A 13,431-nucleotide genomic window follows, 5' to 3' on the forward strand; every position below is an offset into this window, starting at 1 on the left:
ATTTGATTTACATTAGTCAACTTTCCTTTGATATTATTAATAGTAGATGTCAAGTGTCTTTTCCTCCTATTTCTGGTTTGAGTTGAGAGGGTCAATAACATAAAATAAGTTGTCAGAACTATTTTAATTTTCATGTCAAATTTTTTCCTTTTTATTTTAGTTTTGTCTTAATTTTTATCTTTGCTCCAATCAGCCATCAATTTCACTCACTATATATAGACAACTGTTTAATGAACAACTCTTTCATCAGAAATATAATTTTCCATCTGTTAAAATATAATTGTTTTCTTTTTTGTATGCTATTACTTGATGTCCAGCATTACTTGTCATGTCCAGCAACTTCCAGTTCTTTTCTTAGTAAAAATATTCATACTACATAGGCCTGAAGTCTCCATGTAGTTTCATAAGTCTTTGACATCTCTTGTTCATTATTCCAGAACCATATTTTCCACCATTTTTCAATGTCCTGATCTGTTAGGACCATTGCATGGAAATTATCAAGTATGAGTATATGTTAATTTAATTTGGAGAATCTTAAGTTCTTTGTGGAATTTCTCTATTTTATTATCTTCTCCAACAGATTTTGGTATAGAGTTGGATTTATTTTTGATGGTCTTTTACTTATGAGAATTGTAATCCAAAATGACTATTTCCTATAAAATTATATTTCTTGTCTTTTGATGTATAATAAAATCAACTCTACCATCTTCTTTTATTTGTATCTCCCAAGAGAAACTAAATTATAGTTCTACTTAGCTGCAATTCATATACATTTAAGTAATATTTATAAACTTTTAAAATTGTTATACTTAGCACCCTCTGTCCCTTGCAGTATCATTGATTGAGAAGAATTCACTCAGGAGTAAGGACAATTTTTACTTTTTTGTCCTAGGTTGACATTGTACAGCCTATTGGTGATAAGTCTGTCTCTCAATTCTTTGCCAGACTGATATTTGGAAAATAGGCACTATGTTGCTGGTACCACACTTAATACCTTTGAGAACCTAAGGCAAATTCCACACCAGATAGTCCAAGTAGGATTTCATTGAAGTTATATAAATCAATAAAAATTTTAAAATATCTTTTATATATTATTTACTGATGGCTTATATGTTTTTCTTCATATATTCATTTCCTTCTTGGGAATTATTTTAAGAGCATAATGAAATGGCAGGCTATCTACTCTTACGTTGGAAACATCATTAATTTTGTTAGTAAATATTCTGTGACTGTCATGAATAAAAATCCTGCTTTTTTGCCAAAGTCTTGTTTACATAGGAAAAACATTTTTTGCATTCAGGTTTTAAAAAATGACTCTGCTTTCCTAATTTTAATTTTATATTTATAGGATGAAATTGTGGATTAGGGGAGGAGGATGGAACTTTGCTTTGGTGAAACTGTCTAACAATTATAATAATTAGTATCTGTGTCATATCTTCAATTTCTTTCAATAAAGTTAGCTCTAAGGTAACTTCCAACTCTGACATCCCTTGAAAAATGTGGAGGTAACCAGGTTCTTGAAATCCATGTTTTGAGTATGAGCCCCATGATGAACTTTGTTATCTGACACCCAGCCTAGCTGGTCCCAAAGAGACTTATTTACCAGGTTTGCCACAGGATTAATTTTTTGGCCTCAGAATCTCTAAAAGACCTCTTACTAAATTGTAGATAAGTTATAATCTGCATTAGAGGATAGTAGAGTACCCATTCGTATTAAACCTGGATTCTTAAAAGTATTTAAATGTTTAATTTTTAATTGAACCTCTAGGATTTTAAATATATCATCATGTTATCTACAGAGAGTAATAGTTTTGTTTCCTCATTGCCTACTTTTATTCCTTACATTTATTTTTGCCTAATTGTTATAGCTCATCTCTAATACAGTATTGAATAATAGTGAAGATAATGGACATCCTTACTTTTCACAATCCTGATCTTACTGTGTTATAGATAATGCTTGCTCTTGGTTTTAGACAGATACTACTTATCATTTGAAGAAAAGCTCCATTTCCTATATTTCTAATATTTTTAATAGGAATGGATGATGTATTCTCTCAAAAGCTTTTTCTCCTATTGATATAATTATATTTTTTGATATTTTTCTGTTAGTTATGTGGATTTTTTTTCCTAATAATTGAACCAGCTCTGCATTTCTGACAAATTCCAGCTGGTCTTAGTGTATGATCTTGTGACATACTACTATATAATCTCCTTGTTGGTATTTTTTTTTTTTTGCATACCTATTCTTTAGGGCAGTGATTCCCAAAGTGGGCACCACTGCCCCCTGGTGGGTGCTGCAGCAATCCAGGGGAGCTGTGCTGGCCACAGGTACATTTATCTTTCCTATTGATTGCTATTAAAATTTTTTAAAAATTAATTTCCAGGGGGCTAAGTAATATTTTTTCTGGAAAGGGGGCGGTAGGCCAAAAAAGTTTGGGAACCACTGCTTTAGGGAAATTAATCTGTAGTCTTCTCATTTGTTTCTCTCTGGTTTGGGTGTCAAAAGCATAGTTGTGTCATAAAAGTAATTTGAAAAGATTTCCTTCTTTACTTATTTTTTCCATATTTTACATCATGTTGGGATTAATTGTTCCTTATATATGGTAGAATTCACTTATGATTCCATCTGGTCAAAAAGATATTTTTCCTAAGGGAGATCATTTATGGCTTGTTCAGTATGTTCTTTTAAATGATAGTTATTTATGTGTTCTTTTTTCTCTTCTGCTAATATGGGCAGTTTATATTTTTGTAAATATTCATGTATTTTGGGAGAAGTTAGATGGTTCAGTGGATAGATTACAAGGCTTGGAGTCAGGAGGACCTGGATTCAAATCTTCCTAGCTATGTGTGGACAAGTCACTTAACTCCAGCCTACCCCTTACCACTCTTCAGCCTCAGAACTGATATTTAAATCAATTCTAAGACAGAAGGTAAGAGTTTGAAAAAATATTGATGCATTTCAATTAGATTATTGGTTTTAATGGCATATAACTGATCAAAATAATTCCTAATTATTACTTTTAATTTTGTCTTCATTGGTGGCACCTTAACTCTTTTCATGATATCTAATTCATTAAAGTTTTTCCTTACATCAAGCCAAAATTTCCTTCTCTGTAACTTCTGCCTGATTTCCCTATTTATGTTTTCAAAGATCAAGAAGAACAAATCGAATCCATCTTCCATCCATGCATTAAAAAATTACTTAAGCATTTACTATATGCTAGGTACTTTGCTGGTGATACAAAGATAAAATGAATCATTCTCAAAATAGCTTGCACTTTATTGTGTGAAAAAAAGTCTCTCAAGCCTAGAGAAGGGAAGTCCTAGGTTCAAATCTGACTTCAGACACTTCCTAGGTGACCCCATTGCCTAGCCCTTACTGCTCTTCTGCCTTAGAACCAATACACAGTATTGATTGTAAAACAGAAGGTAAGGGTTTAATAAAAAAAAATTTTAAAGAGCCTCACACAGATAAATACAAAATAATTTGGGGGGTTAGGAGGCATTAGAATCTAGTAGGTTAAATCTAAACTGGGCCATGAAGGAATTTTAGAGATCATATGATTCAGAAGTAAGGAAGGAGTTATACTATAAGCAGAGATGACTGTCACTTGTGCAAATTTACAAAGTTAGAAGGTGGAATTTTGTATATGAAAAAAGCATATAGGCCTGGAATTAGCCTAGAAAGATATCCTGGAGCCATATTATCAGAGGGCTTTAAACAAGAGGGAAACTTTGGAGCCTCTTGAATATAGATTGATAAGTTAGACCAGTGTTTAGAAATATATAAGTAATATAATAATATTACTTTATATAGTAATATAAGTAAAGACCAGCTTTGGTAATATCCCTTTGGCAATTGTGTAGTTTAATATCTGATTTCTTTTTCTCTTTTAGACAGTCGAACCAACAGGAAAACGTTTCTTGCTAGCTGTTGATGTCAGTGGTTCCATGGACCAAAGAGTTTTGGGCAGTATACTCAATGCTAGTACAGTTGCTGCAGCAATGTGTATGGTAAGAAAGATTTATATTTTTTAGCTTTTATTCTATTGTAAAATCTTTAATTATCCAGGTTGCAAAACAATTATTTTAAAATGTGAATTGATATGATTAAATTAGGATTATTTGCTTTTTTTATGACTATTGTTAGATACTTTTCATTGGATTTTGTCAAGCCAAGTCTTTGTTACATCAACAAAATTCAAATAGTAAATGGTTTATAGATTATACTTTTTTAAACAGTGAGGAATTAAATGTTAATAATACTTTTGAAGAATTGGATACTCATAAAAACTACTTAATAGTCTCAGTCTTGGAAAAAGTAGTAGTCGAGGACTCTGGTGGCTAGGTTCTACTACTTACTGATTCTGTCACTATCTAAATATTAGATGGCTCCAATTATGTAAGTCATTTACCTTAATTTTCAGTATCATTATCAATAAGTGGAGGAAATGCTGCCTTCCAAATACTATTTGCCATGCAGAATGAAATCATAAATGTAAAAGCACTTTCAAATGTACTTATTATTCAATTTGGAGTTTTATGTGGTAATTGATGAACCTTCCTACTCTACTAAAGATGATTATAATTGATTTTTCAGGTTGTTGCAAGAACAGAAAAAGATTCTCATATAATTGCATTTTCACATGAAATGGTGCCATGCCCAGTGACTGTGGATATGACTTTATGTCAGGTATTGAAAATTATGGATGAGGTAGGCAATATTTTCAATGAATAATATTTTTGTTGAAAGTGAATATAATTCACTTCATTATTAAATCTAGTCTAAGAATAAAAAAATTTTCGGCTAATAAACAAATTCCATTGTATGAGATTCTACTGTGTATATAGGGTACTACGCATAATAATTCAGATACTTATAATGAATAGAGAAGAGTTTCTGTGAACAAAATTTTTCATGCTTTATTTTATTTTTTTAAGATTTAAGTATCTCTATCTCATCCAGGCTGAAAGTACCGAGGCTACTTACAGGCCTGTCCTTCTCTGATCACCATAGTAGTTTTGACCTGTTTAGCTTCCAGCCTGAACTTCTTCATACTCAGCCTCTCCTCCCCCAACTCCCACTCCTGAATAGATCACTATATTAATACTGAATTCAGTGTAGACAACTTAGTGGCTAACCCCATTATAGCCTAGCTCAGGAGATCTGCTGGCCTTACCCTTCTGGGAAACTGGGTTACAGATATACAAGGCCACTGTGCCATGCTTCTTTGTTTTGTGGAATACAACTTATCTCTTTTCATAATATAGAAATAATACGTATGTAATACTGTATACTTTGTTTTACAGAATTGGTCATAATACAGTCATCCCTTGACATTCGTGAGGATTTGGGATATAGGACCCTGAATGACTCTAGGGACCATTCCAAACCTTTGTTTTAATAATTCTGATCATATTTAACACAAAAAAATACATTGTACCCATAAAGTTGCAGTTTCTGCACGAGAAATTAGTATCTCATATGCTATATATACAGAGTTTCCAAAGTCATTGGTGTAGCTTCAGCAACTGCTTCATATATTTCCTTCTTTTAAGAAAAGCACAAGGTATAAGAAAAAAAATCACAGAACTTGAATCTGGATGGTAGACAAAGAGGAAGCATTTCCAAAGACTGCGTAGTTCTTTAGCACACTAAACTTTTAACAAAATTTAACTGTTTATAATAAATTCATGTATGTATACTTATAATAAATTATAAAAGTAGATTAATAATATATAGTATCTATGCATTTATGACAACCAAATTTTTTTAGTTTACTTATGTGTGTTCTACAGTTTTCCTGAGTATGCCCCAAATCTCCAAAAGTTCCCATTTAATTATTGCCAACCCATGCTTAACCAAAACCATGAATGTTAAACTTTGGAATATTGAAGGATGACTGTACAATTTATTTAATGCCTCCTCTAAGACAATCTATACTTTTATCAAACCTTATACAGAGTATTTAAAAAATACAAAAGAGTAAAGGAAGGAAGATAATAGAAGTTAACTAAGGTGGTAGTTGGGAGTTAGGAAAGTCTGTATAGAAGGGGGGTTATGCTTGAGTTCGGTCTTGAAAGAAGTGAGAAATTCTCTGAGGCAGAGGTAGAGAAAGAAGATTATGTGTTCTAGGAATGGGAACCAGCCAGTACAAAGTCATAGAGATAAGAGATGAAATGCTGTGTTGAAGAACAGAAAGGAGACCAGTTTTGCTGAATCATTGAGTTGTAGGAAGGAGAATAGGAGAATGGCAGATAATGAGTCTTTAAATGATAAGTTTAGGGACAAGTTATACAGGATTTTGAAAGCCAAACAGGAATTTATATTTTATCTAGAAGCAGTAGGGAGCCACTAAAGGGCCTAGGTTCCTGATGGCAAACCTATGACACATGTAGCCGTTTTTAATGACACTCGGCCACATGTGGCCACATACAGAGAAGTATGTTATTTAAACTATAAATATCATGAAATTATGGTTTTTTTTCTCAAAGTGACACACCACTTGAGTTATGCTCTGGTTTTTGGTAAATTTTGACACACCCAGCTCAAAAAGTTACCCATCACTGGCCTAGGTTCATATCCCACTCCTAATTGTGTAGTATATATACAGCCTTGAAGAGGTAAACAACTCCTCTGGGCCTCAAGATTCCTCGATTTTAAAAGTGAAAGGGTTGGATTTGCTGGTCTCGAGATATCCCTTTCAGTTCCAAGTCTATGAACCTGTCAAGTACAGTAGTGGCATAGCTAGATTTGCACTTAAAGAAAACTATTTTGACAGTTCTGTGGAAGATAGATTGAAGTGGGGAGAGACTTAAAAAAGGAAACCAATTAAGAGGTTATTATAGTAGTCCAATTTAAAAATAAGATCTGAATTAAGAAATGTTGTGAAAGGGGGCAGGCTGGGTAGCTCAGTGGTTTGAGAGTCAGGCCTAGAGATGGGAGGTCCTGGGTTCAAATCTTGCCTCAGACATTTCCCAGCTGTGTGACCCCGGGCAAGTCACTTGACCCCCATTGCCTACCCTTACCACTCTTCTGCCTTGGAGTCAATACACAGTATTGACTCCAAGACAGAAAGTAAGAGTTATTTAAAAAAAAATGTTGTGAAAGTAGATATATGGAAATTTATTGGCCCTGTTTTGAGGGCAAGTGGGGAGTGAAGTTGACAGTGCTGAGGTTACAAATTTGGGAGAATTTTGGAAATTTGAGCTTATGAGAAAAGATAAGTTTTTAGACATTGAGTTTTGAAGTGTCTTTGGGACATCTATTTTGAAACATTCAATAGACAACTGACAGTGAGTTTATATACACACACACACAATGGTCTGGGAGGCAAGAAGAGAACTAGGAGAGAACACTATCACAGAAAATAGGCTGGAGAAGGTCATCCGTAGTTTCAAATGCAGCAAAAAGATAAAGGATGACTGAAAAAGACAATTACATTTTTTAAGAGATCATTAATAACTTTCAAATGAGCCATTTTAATTCAATACTGTGGTTGGATGCCAAATTGCAAAGAGTTGAGAAGTGAAAAGTGAGGAAGTAAAGATTGCTTTTTCTAAGAGTTTGGCTCAGAAAGGGAGGAAAAATAGAGTTGGAGACAGTGCAGGATTCTGCTAGAAGAGATGGGAGATAGGAACAAAGACATTTAGTTTGTTTTGTCAAGGAGAAGGAGTATCTTAGACTAAGAGAAAGGAGAAAATATCAAGGAGTTTTAAGATAAAAAATAGCTCAGCAGTTTTGGATTACATGGCAAAATTTTCTCAGTAAAGAGGCAGGATCTTCACTGAGAGGGAAGGGACAAGGAAAGATTTGAAGAAAGAACAAATATGGAAGTTTCTTTGAGAAGGGGGATAATCTAATAAATTTCTCTTGCACCTAATCTGCTCAGTCTTTATGAATTTTTTCAGCTTTCAAATGGAGGTGAATAGGTAGAGAAAAGGCAGGTAATGGGAGTAATCCAGGGTTAGGATTTATCGAGGAATGAGTTCCATTAAGAGGGCAGGAGCAAGGGCTTTTATAGTAGAAGATAGTGTAGAGATGAACAATTTAATTGTAGGGTTAAAGATAGATAGAACATAATTCACTGCAGGCATTAAGTAGTTAGGATTAGCAACTAGCTATTGTAGCTCTTACATTTTAATGTGACAGTACTCACTAGAATTTTCTCAAGGTTTATGTAGATAAGTACTTGACCAAGGAATTCATCAAGTCAGCAAGCATTTATGACGAATCAACTAGGTGCCAAGCATAGAGCTAAGCTCTGGGAATACAAAGGTAAAAACCAGACACTTTTCTCTGGTTCAGTTTAATGGGAGAGATAACATACAAACAACTAAATAAAAACAAGATAGATAAGTTGGAAGCCATTGGAGGGATTAGAAAAGGCTTCTTGAGATGGTAGGATTTTAGCTGGGACTTGAAGCCTGAAAAATGGAGATGAGGGAGAGAATCACATTTATGGAATAGCCAATGAACATTCCTAGAATTGGGATTTGGGAGTATTATGAAAAATAGTATATTGAAGGATGTCAGAGATGTCAAAAGACTGGAAAGGAAGAGGCCAGGTTATGAAGATCGTTGAATGCCAACAAATTTTGTATTTGATCCTAGAGGTAATAGGGATGAGTTAATTGATTACAGGGGCAACCTGGTCAGTTTTTGTGCTCTGCAGTTGAGTGAAGGATGAGGGGTGGGTGCACTGGTGGGGGTGGTAGAGAGAATTCCTGGCAGGGATACCGACCTGCAAACTACTGCTCAAGGCCAAGTATAATGTGATGAGGACCTGCACCACAGCAATTAATGTTAGAGGAAAAAAGGAAGCGAGGGTTATAAGATATGGTAGGAAGATAAAATCAGCAAGCCTTGGCAATAGATATTAAGTGGAGAGAATGAGGAATTGAGGATGACACTTAGGTTTAAGTCTTAAGTGATCAGAATGACAGGTAATAAAGGGAAAACTGGGAAGAGACAAGGGCTTAGGGGGAAGAGATAACAAGTTCAGTTGTGGACATGTTGAACTTAAGATGCCAACTGGACATACAATAAACAGTTGAAGATGTAATTCTGGAGGTCAGGAGAGAAATTGGAATTGACTAAGTAGATCTGATAGTCATAAACAGAGATGATAATTGAATCCTGTGAGGTGATGAGATTTCTAAGCAAAATAATAGAGAAAAAAGAGAAGATCTAAGATAGAATCTTGGGGGAAACCCACAGAGTGTGATCTAGATATTCAGCCAAAGAGAATGAGAAGGATTAATCCAACAAGTAAAAAAAACCAGGAGAGAGCAGTGTAATGAAAACGTTAGAAGAGTGTCAGGGAGAAGAGGACATTCAACAACATCATAGACTGGAGAGAGGTCAAAAAATATGAAGATTGAGAAAAGGCCATTTGATTTAGCAACTAAGAGATTATTGGTAATTTTGGTTGGAGCAGTTTCAGATGCATTATGTCAGCAAAAGAGTTAAGAGAGTAAGAGAAAAGGAAGTGGAGATATATCAATTGTAGAGGCTAGGGCCTTTATCAAGGAGTTTGACCACAAAATCAAGGAGATATTTAAGGTGATAGCTACTGAGAATGAATGGATCAGGTAAGGATTTTTTTAAAAAGACGAGTTAAGGCATGAGTGTATTTGTAGGTAGTAGAGAAGCAGCCAGTAAACAAGAAGAGAACTGAATATGAAGAAATCTCATACTGAAATGAAGATGAGATGCTGTCCTTATCATTTCACCTATATTCCTCTTTTCTGTTCATGTCACTTCTTTGTCTTACTGCCTTCAAGCCATACAGAAGCTATACAGATACGTTTTTAAAAGTTACTCAAAATTCTAGTATACAGACTGACACAGTATTGGAGGACTTTTTTCTTTTAGTTTTGGCATAAAGGCAATTTTATTATAGTTTTTATGATACAGGTGTTTGAAAGGGCTCATGAATTTGTATATCTAAATATGACAACAGTTGACTAAACTTATCTTAAATAATAAACCAATATATCCCCTTTGAGCAGATAGACTAGTTCTTTTGAACATCACACCCTAGTTGAGGCACTTGTGTATGTGTAAATTAGTAAGTGAAATGATTCCAAGTTTGTTAGATGAATTTTCTTCCTTTACTATTCGAAGGTACCATTTACTTTTAATGTTTTTCATTTTTTAAGATTCCAATGGGTTGTACTGATTGTTCTCTTCCCATGATATGGGCTCAGAAGACAAACACAGCTGCTGATGTCTTCATTGTGTTCACTGATAATGAGACCTATTTTGGAAGTGTCCATCCAGCTGTTGCTTTGAGAGATTACCGAATGGTAAATTGGATTCTGATGTTTTGTCTTATAACATTTAATCCTGAAATGTTAGTTATTTTTTTAAAGCACATTAGCATATAGTTTTGTAGGAAAGAACAGTAGTATTCCAGTAATGTTAGTTATGTCCTTAGACTAGGCAGGTATAAAAAAAATTCTTGGATCTGCTAAATTTTTAAAAATTTTAGCCATTCTTAAAACATTGTCACTAAAATACATCTAACTCAGCTGGCCTTATTTTAGTCATTTTTAAGATGCATGATAAATTCAAGTAGGATTTTGGGAATGTGCTAAAAGGCTTGCATAAAACCAAGGCAGTTAGAATAAATTTCACTGTAGTGCAGTAATGGAGAGTCAGGAAGACCCGAGTTAATATCTAGCCTCAGACACTAGCTATGTGACCTTTGAAACCTGTCTGCCTCAAATAATATGTAATTTAAATATTTCATAAATAACTGATTTATTTAAGAAAAATCCTTTTGCAATTTAAACACTTGTAGAGAGTCTTATAAGCATAAAAAACTTATGCTAAGATAATAAGGGATATTTCTCATTACATAGTCAGAATTCTAGAGCTTTGACATTGTATTTTCAAAAATACCTAACACAGTGACTTATTAAAGGTTGTTATATTTAGAAATGGAAGAAAACTTCTAAAGAGACTTTTTTAGATCTGTACAAGAATTTTAAAGTAATTTAAATTGTACATGCTATATAGTTATACTATAAAAATTAAATCTTATTTAAAATAACCAGAATTTTCATCTATTTAATTTTGCCCTGTGAATCTTTTTCTTTCTACAGAAAATGGATATTCCAGCTAAATTGATTGTTTGTGGAATGACCTCAAATGGTTTTACCATTGCAGACCCAGATGACAGAGGCATGTTGGATATGTGTGGCTTTGACACAGGAGCTCTGGATGTAATTCGAAATTTCACAATGGATGTGATTTAATCTTCTGGCATCAGCACTTCACTTCAGGTCCATTGCTGGCAGTGGATTTTGATACAAAGACCTAATTACCAGTTTAAACTTAATCAACTGAAAAATGACATATCCAGAAAGTTAACCTTTTATCTTTTTTTCAAAAGCAAAGTAAGAAACATAAAATTACTTTCCTATCTACTACATATAATTTAAACTGCTAATAAATTAAACTCAACCAACATTTATGAGGCACCTACTGCTAAACTCACTGGAAAAACTTTACCTTCAACTTCTACTTAGAAGAGAAATTTTGCCTCCTGATGCATTCACTGAAGAATACTTTTACGTTAGAAAATCTTTAATACTATTTATTAGGTGAGAGCCAAAAATCAAAGAGGTCCTGACATCATAGACTGTGTGCCAGCTGTGTTTAAAATTTTCTGTGTTTTCATTTAAACAGGATAACTTTATTGAAACTTCCATTGTTTGAATTCCAAATGCTGAATATACTCTCTGGGTGCACTAGACCATGTGACTGTGATGGAATATAAAAATGATTTGTAAAGTTTTCTACTTGGGAAAGGGGGGAATAAGGAGCCAGTGGATCACACCAAGAAATTTGATGAAGTGATCAGAGCTACATTTTACCCTCTAAAATAATTTGTGTGACTTCTTAAGGTCACATTTTTAGTAGTTTTCATACATGTTGAAAATCAACTTTTAACAATTTTTAATTAGCACTCACAGAATGCAAGGTAGGTAATCAGAAATAATGGTAAATTCTTTAGAGGCTTTGTACAAGGTTACACTTCAATAAGGAATTGTTTTCTAGAGGAGAAAAACACTTAAGTTACTCTAGTTTATGAGAATGTTCACATATTTATTTACATTCACTACAAAAAATTAATTTAGTTGGTGTCTTGACAATTCCAAGAATCAAAGTTTAACTACTAAAATTTAAAAGTAACCTTCAGATATTAAACATTTTCCTGGGTTTTAAAAAATAATGATGTTCTTAACTAGTATTAGCTAATTGCATTTTAAATAATCTACAATGTAAAATAGCTAGTAACCTCCTATTGCCAGATATTCTCTTGGTGGCAACACAAATGTACTAAATTGTTTTCTGATCTTAGAAAATATTTGATGAAAGATAAATGTAAAGGTAATGTTTAAATATTTTGCAAAGGACTTTATGGCCAATCATTGTTTATGAATTAAGCAATAGGTATCACTGACATCTTCAGGGAAATTTTTTAAAATTGAGTAACTAAAATTTATATTTAGTACATCAAAGTGTGCTAAAGAATAATCTTGATAGGAAATTTTCTTTCATCTTAAATTAACTATTGAAGTTCTTGACATTATTGTTCATAATTTTCAGAAAATTATTCTAACAGTAGTCTCAGTATTAAAACTTTAATTTTTCATTGTTTTTTTTTAGTGTACAAAAAATAAAACTAGCAAACATATATCTTAATTTCCATATTAGCCATTAGATTTGTATGTGTTTGGTGGGATCAAACAGTATTATTGTAGTTTATATACTTTTTTCCCTAGTTTTTAGAAAAATTTTTCAAAACAATAATTTTAGAGCCATGATAAAGCTATTGTTATAGCAGTCATTACTTAAGATGGTCTGACAGCAGTTTCAAAATCCCTTCCTGCAATTTTGCAAGGGTCAAACATATTTTTTCCATACTTTATGATTCCATTGGTGTGAGTACTCTCTCCACCAAAGTAGATTAGTCTATCAGTTACTAGGCAGGGTTTGAGAGTATGGCTAAAAAATTCATTTTCCTTGCTGTAACTAGCCTGGTAATGAGTCTATCTGCATTTAGTTAAGCTGGTCCTTAGATAGCAAACAGGGCAACACCAGGCAACTAAAAGCCTCTCTAGCTTGGTAGAACCCACCATACTTTGTACTTCCCAGCTTGTGAGAATATAGGCCATATTTTTAGTAAATCAAGCTGTTACCAGAAAACCTCATCAAAATGCATTGTTACTTTTTATAATTCTGACATCATAACTCTAAGATATATTTCTAAGTATTTGTTTTTAGCCTTCTGTCTGATTTCAAGTGATTATATTACTAGATGTTTTTGATACCTAAGACTTCATACTATCCAAATAGGATTTAAAGAACATTGATAGATGTAATTAGTTTTCCTTTTTTTTTAAACCCTGTGTACT

General features: G+C 33.3%; 1 protein-coding gene across 2 annotated transcripts in view; it reads left to right on the plus strand.

The window, feature by feature from the left end:
• Positions 1-12,003, plus strand: part of RO60 (Ro60, Y RNA binding protein) — a 32,824-nt gene extending 20,821 nt beyond the window's left edge. For both annotated transcript variants that reach the window (XM_044674420.1, XM_044674419.1), the window contains exons 6-9: positions 3,898-4,014; positions 4,601-4,714; positions 10,165-10,311; positions 11,113-12,003. In XM_044674420.1, the coding sequence (XP_044530355.1) occupies positions 3,898-4,014; positions 4,601-4,714; positions 10,165-10,311; positions 11,113-11,265 (531 nt within the window). In that variant the 3' untranslated portion in view covers positions 11,266-12,003. The remainder of the gene's footprint in view (positions 1-3,897; positions 4,015-4,600; positions 4,715-10,164; positions 10,312-11,112) is intronic.
• The last annotated feature ends 1,428 nt before the right edge of the window (positions 12,004-13,431 follow it).

Source organism: Gracilinanus agilis, chromosome 4 (assembly GCF_016433145.1).
Source record: "Gracilinanus agilis isolate LMUSP501 chromosome 4, AgileGrace, whole genome shotgun sequence".
Classification (NCBI taxonomy): Eukaryota; Metazoa; Chordata; class Mammalia; order Didelphimorphia; family Didelphidae; genus Gracilinanus; species Gracilinanus agilis.